The following is a 13,632-nucleotide window of genomic DNA, read 5'->3' as shown; positions in this document are numbered from 1 at the left end:
AGACCCGGGTTCAATCCCTGGGTCGGGAAGGTCCTCTGGAGAAGGAAATGGCAACCTACTCCAGTATTCTTGCCTGAAAAATCCCATGGATAGAGGAGCCTGGTAGGCTACAGTCCATGGGGTCACAAAGGGTCAGGCACGACTGAGCGACTTCACTTTACTTGGTTCATATTTACTTGCTCATTTTAATAGGCTTTTGCTCCTTACTCATATTTCTAATTTCCTCTTTTATTTAACTAGAAATAATTATTTATTTTATATTCTGTGTCTTGATACATTCAATATGTGAAGTCCTTACTGATCTCATTCTGTTGCCTCATGCTGAAGGTACTTTTTGCTGTGGTGTGTGTGTGTGTGTGTGTGTGTGTGTTTTGTTTTACAGTGAGCTCTTATTTGGGGCATTTTATGTGTGGGAATCCCTGGAGGCCTGAATTGAAAGTAGGCTTCTCTGGAGAGGATCTGTAGTATCTCTACTAAAGAAGCATCCGGGCATGACACACTCAAAATCACTTTAAGCTATCATCTAGAAATCTTTCGGATGACCCACAAACACAAAGTTGAATTCAGGTTTATCTAAGTGCAACTTCAGTTTAAACACCACAAAAGAGCTGACTTATAGATTCTCATTAGAGTTTTTCCCCTTTGTCCAGTGCCATGGTTTATAACAAGACACTTTCCTTCTAGTCAGTGGGGGAGGAGGTTTTGGTTTCTGTCTCATTCCCTTGACTCTGCAGATGGAGCCCTGTGGAGTCCCAGTTTTCTGTGGCTTGTGCCCTTTCAGGCTGCACACCTTGGGTGGTCTGGGGCTTGGTCTCTGTTCCCAGCGACCTGGAGGCCATGAAAACAGAGGCTCAAGTGGACCTGAGAGTCAGCCAAGCCCTCAAGGCAATAGCCAGAGTTACTGCTCAGTTTATCTGTGTTCCTATTCTCACTTAATCTTGAGGCCTTAAGTATTTCTTACTTTACAGCTAGCTCATCCATGCATTTAAAGGTTTATCACAAAACAGTTATATCCAGGATTTTTACATGTTTTCAGTGGGAGAGTTGCTCAGGATACTTGACTCCCTGTAGGAAATGGAAGTCTTCATTTCATGTGAACTGTCAGCCTTCCTGGGAGGGACATGATCTGCAGCATTTCCCAAACCCATGTGACCATGGAACCTTTCTTTTGAGGAAGATCACATAGGATGGAACCCCACAGAGTTTAAGTGGGGAAGCTCTGAGCTAGAGAAACCAAATGCTGCCTGTGGTTTCAATTCCAGTCATTCTACAACTACAGGAATGAGAGCCATTGTTGATTTCCCCTGTATACAGCAAGGCTGTGAGAGGTTTAGTCCTCAAAAAAGCCTTGCATGGTGGATGTTATCCTTGTCTCCATTTACAGGCAAGGGGAGGTGACTTGGTCAATGTCATACATCTGGGGAATGGCAGTTCTGGGTCTTGATCTCAGGTCTGGCTACCCCCTAATCCTCTCCCTCTTCTACCCCTGCTGCCCCTCAACCCATAGCAGGCCTGTAATGGGCCCTTAGGTTTCTTGCCTTACAAGTAGAGATAATTAGGACTTAACCACTGCAAAAACACAAGCGGCTGTGGACGTGGAGAATTGGGCAAGGAGATGGGCAGCTATGGGTGTATTTTCACAGCTCCTTTTATGTTGTTATAATCAACATAAATGGCAAGATACATCCTGCCTGCCTGTTTTCATGTCCCTGCTCTCTAGGAGGCTGTGTCTATCAAGTTCATCTCAGCCCACGCACACAGTAGACACGGTGGAAGGATTCTTCAAACGATTAAACACAGAGGCACCGTATGACCCAGCAATTCTACTCCTAGTTATACACCCAAGAGAAATGAAATCATACATCCACACACAACATGCATGTGAATGTTTAGAGCAGCGCCATGCATAACTGCCAAACGCTGGACACAGCCAAATGTCTATCACTGAACAAATAAACAAACTATGGTATATGCACACTATGGAATATGATTCAGCCATAAAAAGGCTACATGACACTAACACTGGATGAACAGAGAGGAGGTCAGTGGCTGCTGAGGGCTGGGAACATGATAGAGGGACAGAGGTTCTGCAATTCACAGTGGCGATGGTTGCACAACTCTGTGAATATATTAGAATCCACTGAATTGCAGAGTATCTTCCCACTAGCTATCTTACTTACATTTGTGTGCGTGTTCAGTTGCTTGGTCATGTCCGATTCTTTGCGACCCTTTAAATTGTAGCCTGAATTGTAGCAGGCTTCTCTGTCCACAGGATTTCCCAGGCAAGAACACTGGAGTGGGTTGTCATTTCTTCCTCCAGGGCATCTCCCTGACCCAGGGACTGAACCCGCATCTCCTGCACTGCAGGCAGATTCTCACATGGTAGTGTATATATGTCAATCCTAATCTCCCAGTTCATCCCACCCTCCCTTTCCTCCCTATTTCGTTGAGTGAATATCTCAATAAAGCTGTAAAAAATTTTCAAAGAATGAAACATTTTTAGTGATACAAATCACTATATTTCTCAAGAAAAATCGACTTTTGGGGGGGAGGGCATTGTTTTTTCCCCAGTTAAATCTGATCAAGGTTTTTACCTAATTCTAAGATGTCAGTTTTTCACAGGGAGGCTCTTCTGCCTCATGTGACCTCCAGGTCAGGAGGGCATCATTCTGGCTGTGAGTGGCCACCCCCTTTCTGTAGCCCCACCTGCCACCTGCCTATGGTGGTCACCTGGCCACACCTACCTATGAGGCAGGAGTTGTAGTAATCGTCTGTCTGGCTGTGGTACTCCAGGATCTTTTTGCAGATGTTCTCCGCGCACTGGTCGAAGGTTTCGTACATGCAGTCGGGCCTGGTGACTGAGCGTTTCTCTTTGCGGTAAAACTCCTACGGGAGAGGGTTGACAGTGTGGGCGCCAGACCCCTCTCCAGGGGGCTCTGGCCCAAGATCCTGGCATCCTCCTCTGTGCTCTCCTCACCCCTTGGTCTTCTCAACTGCTGTCCCCCACACTGGGGTCTCTCCTCCTCCCTGTCTGTCCTTGTCACCACTGTCAGTGTCCTAGGGCTACGCGAGGCACAAGCAAGTCAATGGTAAAAGTCTATGCATCCTTCACGACTAAGATGGGTCTTCACCCATGAGACCAAGAGCTTTCTATGGAGTGCCAAGCTGGGCCACTAACACAGATGACCCAGAGCTCTGCTCCAAAGACTCACACCCAGGGGTGCCATCACATGTCATTCTTGGCTGGGTGCTGGCCACTCAGGGACAGAGACCAGGCTTGTCCCTGGTATTGGGTATGTTAAATATCTGACACACAGGACCCAAGAAAGGTTTGGTGGCTGAATACATGGGTAATGGACGAGCTTTAATTCTAGGATGGAAAACACCACACAAGGTGACAGAAGCTGGGTAGCTATGGTCACGGGGGCTGTAGTCCCCTTTATTCAGTTTCACCCAAAGGTCATTACTGGCAGAAGAGGGGGGAGAGCCCACTGGGGGCATGTGGCCAGCAGATGGCAGAAGGGCAGGCAGGGCCCTCACCTCCGCGACCGCCAGCAGGTGCTCGTTGCTCTCCCAGAGCAGGCTCAGGACGATGCCTTTAAAATCCCTGCAACACACAGGAGGCAGATCCCTGAGAGGGCTTGTTTAATCACACTAAATGGTGTGGACAAGACCATATGGACACAACATTCCGAGTACTCAGCAGCCCAGCCAGAACTGGACTTGGACAACTTGGGATGCCCAAGCATGCTCCCACCTCGTATTTCTACTTGTCTAGTTGAATGCCTCTTGCTTGCGCCAAGCTGTGTTTGGCCCCTTCCAAGTGTCTCTGTTCTCTTTTGTTCCTCATTACTCCTTGGAATTACTCACTCTTGCCCCAGGGCCACTGCTCACACTGATTCCTCTCCAGGGAACACAAATAACTTTCTTCTTCGTTACATTTGCTTTTCCTCTGGCCCTGGCTCAGTGGCAATCCCTGACTGCCTCGTTCTAATGCCCTGAGCAGCTCTCAGCTTTATAGCCTCCCCATTGGGGCTCTGGGGATTGACATGTGTGACTGGCTGATTGATTAACCCCATCTCTCCTACAGTGTGTCTGTTTTCGTTCACCACAGAATCCCCTGTCCAGTGCCTGCACCTGTCAGTGTCTCTGTCTTGGTTGAGAGAAGAAAGAATGATTTCTTATAAATATTAATCAAATGAGCAGGACTGCCTGTAGGACCAAACATCCTCTTTCTGATACATCTGGCCACCAAACTAAAAAAAGGGACTTCTCTGGTGGTCCAGTGGTTAAGACCCTGTTCTTCCACTGCAGGAGGCACAGGTCCAATTCCCTGTTGGGGAACTAAGATCCTGCATGCCTCTTGGCCAAAAAACGTGTGTGTGTGTGTGTGTGTGTGATGTGCTCTTTCATTTACAAATTCACTCATCATAATTAAAGAAAATTAGAAATAAGCTGAAAAGCAAGATGGAAAAATTAATGCTAACATTTACTATATTTCCTTCTGCTGATGTTTAAATTGGTTTGGAATTAGGTTCTTGTGCTTTTTACATTCCGCGCCCTTTAAAGTGTTCCCCCTACATTATGCTATCATTTTAAATGGCTGTGTAACACCACTGGGTATGTATGTACTGTGTTTACAATCCCCTATTTTTGGACTTTAGGTTTCCCCGCCATTTTTAGCTAGGATAAAAAGCATTGCATGGTACATCTTCATGCAAATGTTTCCTTCCTGAGAGATGGTTTCTTTGGGAGAGGGACCCATGGAGCTGCACAAAAGGTATAATTCATGGCTTTCACCACTACTTTTCCCAACCCTTTCTAGGAAGAGAGTTTGCTCTCTGTTGACTTTGACAAAAGTTATCAAAGAACCTGAGAAGAATATCAGGTTCTTCTATATGCGTTCACTATACTTTTCCCAATTTCTGTTGCATGACTCATGCTTCTGGCATGGCTTTATTAAGGATAATGTGGAACTTTATTGGCTTCTTGGGAAAACAAGATCTCCCTAAACTGGCTCCTCTAAGACCTCTCCCTCCCCGCCCACACCGCCCCACCCCGCCATCAACACCTCTGCTCTTTCTTCCCCATTTTGCCACCTCCCACCTTCCCTTCAGTTGCCTGGTTTCCTCTGATATGTCCCCCTCTAAAGCGCTACCTCCTCCATCTCTCTGTTCTTCCTGTCAGACCTCTCCCTTCCCACTCCAGCCCTCAACTCCCTACAGCTGGCTGAACTAACTTTAGGCCCCTGACCCTATCAAGGCTCTCAAGGGACTGAGGCACTCCTGAAAGCAACTGCCTGAGGCTAAAGGGGAAAACAGGCTAGTGAGAAGCATGCTGGACATTTCACCCACTCATATGTGCTCTAGAATTCAAAAACTCTTAAAACTATTTATGTGAGTTCAACAAAAAATTGTCCTTCTTGCGATGGGACATAATTGGAAACACTGATAGATAAAAGAGGCTTTGACTGAAATGTCATATGGACAGCAATGTATAAGATCGGACATGATCAAACATTTTAAAGAAACTAAGGTTGACTTGATGGGGACGATGCTTTTAAGCCCTCTTTGGAAAATCAACCTGGCACCTGGTTTATGGGGTTCCCAACTTCAAAGGTGGGTAAGGAAAACCTTACAGTATGGTGGGGACCTTAAGAAGAGAGGATTTCATCCAAATCTATAGGTACTCTGGGTGAAATCTGACTTGTCTTCCTAGTCTCAAGAGGCTTTTAAAAGTCTAATCTGAGATTCTTTATGAAAAGTTCCAGCAATGCAAACATAAAAGTTTTGGTGATCAGTTACCACTCTTGCTGCATTTATGTAAATAATCAGGCCAAATCTAAAGAGACCAGACTTGTTTCATAAACAAGAATCAAAAAGAAGGGCAACAGAAATTTTACATTTCAATAACTATAGCACTCTCTCGTGATTAGTAAATCCTAACCCTATTTGTTAGCTTTGAGGATTCATGACTTCCCTGGAAACTGGACCAGATCTTGCCATCACGCATATTTTGTCAATTCTTATCAAATCTCAACTCTTCTGCTGTTGTTTAGTCACTGAGTCACGTCTGAGTCTTTTGTGACCTCATTTGAGGACTGTAGCCCACCAGGCATCTCTGTCCACGGGATTTCCCAGGCAAGAATATTGGAGTGGGCTGCCATTCCCTTCTCCAGGCTCAATTCTTCTAGCCTCCTTTATATCTGGCTACAACTCCTCATATTAATATTTCTAATTTTTCTCCCACCCTCCTGACTTTATGTCACTGAGAACTGAACCCTAAATGTCTAGGTCCCTGTTGGGACTTGCAATTGTTCTATAGCTGGCTTTTCCTCCAGGATCCAAAGAAGCACTGCCAGGTGGAACTGGGTGATGGGCAACTGGAATGCCAGGAGCTGCTCCCAAGTGGGCCACTCTGGGGCTTCAGGCCCCATGTCTATAAAGCTCCTTGACTGGCTGCCCTACGACCAAGCTGCAAGAGATGGAGCAGGTGCCCTTTGATAAACAAAAGGTGACTGAACAGAAATAAACAGATTGTTCAAAGGAAAGAAGAATGTCTTCTTGATGAATGCCTAAATTTGGTGAAAATGTCTCTCAATAAATTTATGTGAAATAGGCTGAGACAAACAGACCTTGGCCCTTACCAGTCCCCTCGCAGACCTGCTTTGTCCCTCTCCAGCTTATTTTCCCCTCAGTGGAGTCAGATTTAGCTGCCAAGTGACAAAGATGACAGGTTAAAATGGAGTTAAAGGAAATGGCATTGACACTTACTCTGCTGGAGGAGGCTTGTCACCGAGCACCTGGTACTTTCTATCCAGTCGGTTGGGCTTGGTGTACCGCGTGACGCTGTGGGGCAAAGGTGGGTTAATGCTCTGCAAGCTGGAGACAGACACAAGCAGATCTGAGTCTGTGGGAGCCCTACCCAGACCTGCCTGTGCAGCCCAGCCCTTCAAGCTGCTGCCCCACCCCTTGACAGCTCTGCACGCAGCCTTATAGTAGGGATGGAGCCCTACCCGCTGAAACCCACACAAGGCCGGGGGGAGGGACAGAGGGGCTCCAGCCCCGAAAGTAGAATCCTTGCTTCCCTGTGGTGAGGACCCAAAGAAACACAGGTTGAGAGGTGCAGGTAGGGATGCCAAATTTTCAAATAAAAGCACATATTAAATTTGAATTTCTTAACACATTATAAACCAACTATACTTCAATAACATAAATTTTTAAATAAACTTGAATTTCATATAAGCAATAAGCAATTTTTCACATACAAATCATGTATTATTTGGGACATACTCATATTAAAAAATGTGTTGTTTTTCTGAAATTCAAATGTAACTGGACATCCTGAATTTTCATCTGGCAGCCTGAGCAGCATGTATATTTCACTGGTAACCACTGAGAGATTGATTATACAAATGGACAATGGCTATACCATATATAAATAGAGAACTCTGGCTGATAAGCTGTAACAACCGGCCTAGGACACCAAGCCCTTAGCTACAATAAACAATTCAGGAAGCCGGCCTGCTGGAAGTCAGACTTGGAGGAAGACAATTGTTACTTTTAGTAACAATCCAGGAAGCCAATAATACCCCCTGTAACAATCAACCCCACAGGGCCAGGACCTGCTCAGTACCTGACAGCTCCCTTAGATTCTGTCCCTGCTTCCGATTCAGAACGAACAAGTCAAATACATACCCCTAACCATCACACAGGATGCCCACCGCTCTTGGGCCTCCTCCAGCCTTCCCAGGGCAGCCACCACCAACAGGGCACATCTGAAGCCTTCCCTTTTCTCCACTACACCCCTTTCCCACTCCCTTGCCTGCCTTTGTGTCTCTGCTAAAACGGAAGTGAGAGTGGCTGATTCCCTGGTTGTAGCAAGCTCTGCATAGTCTTTGCTTTTCCGATTTGGTTGGTCTTTATTTCCACACTGCAGATGGCAGGCCTGTTCAAAAAGACTTTCTGGATGTACGCAAAGCAGGAATCTCTTCAGTGTCACTTCTTCAAAACCAATAATTAAACTAGGTCAATAATGGCTCATCAAAGACTCAGAAAGTCAGGTCAGCCCTGTGGCTTCTGTCATCCACCTTCTATAAAATCGGTGTCAGGGGCCATCCAGGGCCCATACTCACTGAGCCATGAGTCTAACGACCCTGACAGGGCATAGTGGGCAGAACACAGGGCCAGGATGCAGAGACCCAGAGCTCCCAAGACTCCGTGATGTCATCCAAGGAATGCCACCTCCAAGGTCATGCCCTCTGACAGACACAGTGTGTATGGGATGTAGCTGTCACTGTGGCTAACCACCCAACGCCCTACAGGTTCTTAGGGTGGAGGGCTGTGAGAGTCAAGCCACTGGGCAGGGATGAGAATAGACCTGTCTAAAGCTGGCTTTGGATTTGGCCCCTTGCAGGGTCCCAACTTGGAAGGTCCCTATTTGGAGAGTCTGTGAGCACAGGAGACACATTCTGAGGACATGGGCTGGCAAAGGGTAGCCTCTGGCCTCCATCTGGGGTTGGGGTTGAGTCTGGGGAGGGGAGACTGCAGGCAGCCTGGCCTCTCTACCTTGCTACCGAGGTGGCACTGGCGATGGACAAGTCCTTCTTCAAGGAGTGCTCTGCTCGGTTCCGGAGTCGCCTCAAGGCTTTGGGTGATGGGTACCCAGGAGAACAACAGAGGATCCAAGGTGAGGAGGGACCAGGTGGCACCCCCAGCTACCCCACTGTCAGCACCTGAATCCACAGGCCTGTCTGCCCCTACCTGTCTGGGAGCGTTCTTTGTCACACTGAAGGGTTGAGGACTTTGAGTCAGGAAACCTGAAGCCAAAGGAAAGGATGTGAGCTTTTCCCCAATGACCAAGAGGATGGCTCAGGCCAGGCACTGGGCACCATCCTGGTTAGCCCACAATGCCACATGAATCTGCCCAATCGTGAGCTCCACTTCAGAGGAGGAAGCTGAGGCTCTGAGGGGAGAAAGAAGCCCCTGCACAAGGTCACAGCTGTTAGGGTGGGCTCACATGGGGACTGGCCCCTGAAGGCTTGGGCCCCACTGTTCACACCCGGGCCACTCACTGCAGGATCCTCTTGACCACCTCCACAGCTGGGTCTTCAATCATGGACTTCCCCATGCGGCTTGGCTGGGCAAAGGACTCAGGGGTGACCATGTCTACCTTAGCCTCTTCTTCATAGACTTCTGAAGATAACAAGATGTCACTATCTACCTCCAGGTCAGTCAAGACGTTGTCCTGCAGGCCAAAGAGCAGGGCCTGAGTGTGGGTGTCAGGGAGGCAGGCAGGCTGGGTTCCCATCCCAGGTGCTGCAGGCTGACCACGTTGAGCCTCTCTCGCCCCTTCTGTGAAGCAGCAGGGATCATATATACCTTAGACGGCCATTCATTCATTCATTCATGTGTGCATGCCGAGACCTTCAGAAGTATTTCTTGAGTGCCTGCTTTCTGCAAGGCTCTCCCTGGGCCTGGGACACAGGGTAAAGGGGCCACATGTGACTCTTATCCTCATGGAGCTTACAGTCTGGTCAGAGAGACAAGACATTTAATATGGACTTCTACAAATAAATGGTCAAGTTGGGGCTAGTGCAATGAAAACAAAGTTACAGCATCTTCCCTGAGGCTGAGAGTCATGAACTGGGCTACTCGCCAATGTGCCCCGGTGGTGTTTTTGAGCAAAGGACAAGTAAACAAATGAGTGCATGGATAAGTGCGTGGCCACCTCCACCTTGAGTTGGAGAAACAGTGAGTGAGGGACCCACCATGAGCCCCACCATGAGCACTTAGTTGAGCTATGCCCTGTTTTATTTTGTGTCTTGGCTGCACTGTAAACCCTGGAGGGAAGGACCCCAGCAGGACTCCTGAGTTCCGTCTCGTGGGGCTCAGTACTGTTGGTGTGATGAAAGCTTAGTGCTGGCAGCACAGCAGGAAGATCCTCCCCACAGAAGGAAGGGCTGGTCCAAAGCATGGCAGTGAGAGGCGGGGCCTGAGGGTGGTCAGAGCACAACTCGAGGGGCATCCACTTATGCTGCCATCGGCTCTATGACAGGTCCTCCTGGAAGCTGGTTGAGACCTCTCATGAAAGCTTGGTGAGAGAGGTTGAGTGTGGGGTGAGGGTGACAGGCTCTGTCCTCTTGGAGCACACAGTCTAGGGGAGACAGCTCCTAAAAGGGGGACCTCACTGAATGGTCTATGGGTTCACGAAGAAGTAGAACATGCCACAGGGGTCAGGAGATGCTGGCCCAAACTAGTGGGTGAGTGAAGGCCTGGGGGCAAGTGAGCTCGTAGAGGGACCAGAGAAATGAAGGGGTCAAGGAAGGCCTGGTGAGGATCTGGATCTTATCCTGAGGACAGGAGAGGGACACGGGCAGACTGGCCTTCTCCAAGAGGCCTGGCTGCAGCTCAGGGAACGGATCATAGGGGGAAGTAAGAGGATCAGGACAGGATCAGGATCTTTTGCACAGATGGGGGGCTTGGACAAGGTAGTGGGGGTGGAATGGGGAGAAGCCGGTGGCTGCTAATAGGAGCGGGTGGGAAGGAAGAGGCTGAGAGGTGAGACTTCCCTGAGAGCTGAGGGCCCTGATGGGGTGGGGAGGTGCTGCCAGGAGGTGATGGATCTCCAAAGGGACCAGTGCCGGGAAGTGGCCCATCTGGGATGTGAACCCAGATCTGACTCCACAGTCTGTGGCCTTTCTAAGGCATCCCTGCAGGCCTGATGTCCAGCAGGGGCCTGGGAGGTCTCTCCCTGGGATCTGCTGAACCCTGTGGGATACCTGTGAGCCCAGCCCCCCAGCTCAGATGCTCTTCACCATGGCTGCCCCATCCCATTCCTTACAGGAAAGGCCAGGTGAGTCATGGATAACATGTCCAGCTTGCAGTTGAGATACTCAATCCTTTGGCTCAGTTTTTCTTTCCAAGTTCGAATAAGGCCAAGGAGGTCTTCTGTGCTCACTACCTAGTGAGAAAATGGAGGGAAAAAGCCACAGGAAGCAGGCTGCAGGTGGGCAGGCTGACTCCATGTGGACTGCGGGAACCGGCTGGCTGGTGAGGACACCTCTTGGATCCAGGGAGGCCCCCCTCTTGCAGGGAGGGCCCTGGAGGAATGAGGAGCCCTGGGCCAGCTCTCTTGGGTGACTCTACTGGGCCGCGGGTCCTTCCTCGATGGGGCATCAGGAGTACTATTCCTGGTTCTATGGGTTTGTTCTGAGCCAATGGTTTAAACTTACTTGACTTCCTTGGTGGCTCAGAGTATAGGTAAAGAATCTGCCTGCAGTGCAGGAGACCCGGGTTTCGTCCCTGGGTCAGGAAGATCCCCTGGGGAAGGGCAGGGCAACCCACTCCAATTTTCTTGCCTGGAGAATTCCATGGACAGAGGAGCCATGGCCTCAGAGGCCATGAGGTTGCAAAAGAGTCGGACACAACTGAGCAACTGAACAACAACAAACAATGATAAAACTTCAACTCAGTTACTGAAACAAAAGAGAAAAGATCTTCTGGCCAGGACACCAGGTTTACAAGTGCCTGGCTGGGCTGGGGAGAAAAGTACTCAGGGTGGCCAGGACACGTTGGCCACAGGGGTGTCACGGGGGACAGAGACATGCACTAGAGGCAGGAGAACAAGCAAGTCAACGAGGTAAACATGCAGAGACCTGCTTTGCTGATCGGGGCCTGGCAGGCACTTAGAACCTCACTTCTCTCAGACTTCATTCCAATTTGGACTTATTACCATTTATATATAGAAAATGGAAGTAACCAGTTTATGCACACTGGTCAAAACAAAGGGAAAATCAAACAAAAGATGGTTGTTCAGAGGGCAGAGTCCTGATTCCGTTACTCATCCAGGGCTGCATTCTAATTATAAGGAGGGAGGCCTTGCGACATCAGAGTGGGAGGGAGGCCAGACTCAAGCCCCCATGCTCACTGGCCTCAACATGCCTGCCAGGGAGGTGCTGGGGGCCAGGGGCAATGGCTGGTTTCTCTTCTCTTCCTTAATTTCATTGAATAAAACAGAGATGAAGTAGGAAGACTCAGAGGCCCTGCTGGTGGTAGAGAAATCTAGACCACAGATGTGAGTTTATTCCAGTTAACAATTCTAGCATGCATCTTTACTATCCACAGCTTAGCATCTACTGAACACTTACTTGTTTATTCCTTTTTAAGCTTCGGCACATTTCTACCTTGCTTTGAAGCTGTTCTAGAGAAGAATTTAATCCCTCTGTCTGCAAATTGGATTTTGCCACCTAGAAAAACCAGAGGTTCAGAGATTTACTTCCAGAATACTTATTTAGATCAAGAAAAAGCTTAGCAAATCATTATCTCAGAGATGGATTAAATATGAGAAAAATGAAATCGGAGGGAAAATACAAAGCTGTATTAGAAACTAGTCCAATGCAAATTTAAAGGATTTTTTTTTCCTGCCAAATAAATAAGTTTCAAAAATAAAACTGGTGATCCCCATTACTGGTTGAGGGTGTTGGGAGGACACACTCAGGCCCTGTTGATGAGGGGGTATCTGTACAAGCTACCTGGAAAGCACAAAGAGCCTGAAAACACTCCTGCTCTAGCCCAGAAATTCTAGCTCTGGGAGGCACCCTATGGACATCATCAGGGCTTCCAGTGAAGGCATGTCTATCACACCACTGCGTGTAATAACGTGAAACCCACTAAGAATTCCTCCAAAAAGGAATGGTTAAATAAAAATGGCAACACATTTGGGAGACAGAAGCCATCAAAGTGATGTTTTTGAAGAAACTTTTCAGCTTAAACAAAGTTTTTACTGCAGCTTAAAAAACTGTAATCAATAGCACCCTTATCCCCACTGCCCTGACCCTCACTCCAGTGCCACCGAGCCCAGCTCATGGGACCCTGCTGAACCAGCCACGGCTCCAGCCTCATTGCACCCCCGCGTTTTCTTCTTTGAGCTCTCTCTCTCTCCTTGGCTCCACCTCCCCCAGGATTTTTTTGATGATGTCTCCAGGACACTGCTCCACACCCTCCTGCCTGGCTGGCTCCTCCTTCTCCATCAAGCCTTGGGAAGCACTACTTCCCCAGTCCAGAGGAAATCCTCTCCTCTATGTCCCCACGCACCTTATGCGGCCCTCTTGTCCTCTGTAGCCCAAATGGCCTGGCACTGCCTGAATTTCCGGTGTCACAGACATGGGTTCACATTTTGGCCCCACAATTTAGGAACATTGTGTTCTTAATGTCTCTCTGCCTCAATTTCTTTGTTTCTAAAACGGGCTAAGAACAGCTCTTGTGAGGACTCATATAATTCATCAAAATAAGCCCACTAAGATGCGTGCTGCATGATAACTCAGTGGATGTTAGAAGCTATTATGGTTTAATCTCTGACTTCCTGGCCGGAGTGCAAGTCCCAGAGGGGCAGAGACCACACTGGTATCCCCAGCATCTGGGACAGTGCCTGGGGTGCAAGTGTGTGATAAACATCCAGCAGATGAAGAACGTATCTGTCCTACCTCGCACTTGAGGTTTACTTGCAAATTTGTCAGCAAGCGCTGGATTTTCTCTATGAAAATAAGGTCCACAGACAGGTTATGGAATTTACTTTCAAACTTGCTGATGAACTCATTAGCCTTAAAGAAAGAGAAAAAAGTAAAGGAATGGG

At 48.3% G+C, this 13,632-nt stretch overlaps 1 protein-coding gene across 13 annotated transcripts in view; it reads right to left on the bottom strand.

The window, feature by feature from the left end:
* CCDC180 (coiled-coil domain containing 180) overlaps nt 1-13,632 on the bottom strand; it is a 56,743-nt gene that overhangs the window by 6,851 nt on the left and 36,260 nt on the right. For 6 of the 13 annotated variants that reach the window (XM_019966245.2, XM_019966246.2, XM_019966242.2 and 3 more), the window contains 10 exons: nt 13,484-13,600; nt 12,149-12,247; nt 10,843-10,962; nt 9,074-9,246; nt 8,763-8,818; nt 8,568-8,646; nt 7,016-7,087; nt 6,774-6,848; nt 3,541-3,607; nt 2,745-2,886 (listed from right to left, as the gene is read on the bottom strand). In XM_019966245.2, the coding sequence (XP_019821804.2) occupies nt 2,745-2,886; nt 3,541-3,607; nt 6,774-6,848; nt 7,016-7,087; nt 8,568-8,646; nt 8,763-8,818; nt 9,074-9,246; nt 10,843-10,962; nt 12,149-12,247; nt 13,484-13,600 (1,000 nt within the window). Of the gene's footprint in view, nt 1-2,180; nt 2,362-2,744; nt 2,887-3,540; nt 3,608-6,773; nt 6,849-7,015; nt 7,088-8,567; nt 8,647-8,762; nt 8,819-9,073; nt 9,247-9,380; nt 9,532-10,842; nt 10,963-12,148; nt 12,248-13,483; nt 13,601-13,632 lie in introns of those variants that run through there. The other 7 variants (XR_011568103.1, XM_019966241.2, XM_070794791.1 and 4 more) reach the window with 7 other exon arrangements.

Source organism: Bos indicus, chromosome 8 (genome assembly GCF_029378745.1).
Source record: "Bos indicus isolate NIAB-ARS_2022 breed Sahiwal x Tharparkar chromosome 8, NIAB-ARS_B.indTharparkar_mat_pri_1.0, whole genome shotgun sequence".
NCBI lineage: Eukaryota > Metazoa > Chordata > Mammalia > Artiodactyla > Bovidae > Bos > Bos indicus.
The sequence above is the reverse complement of the archived record's forward strand: the minus strand, read 5'-3'. Positions and strand labels throughout refer to the sequence as shown.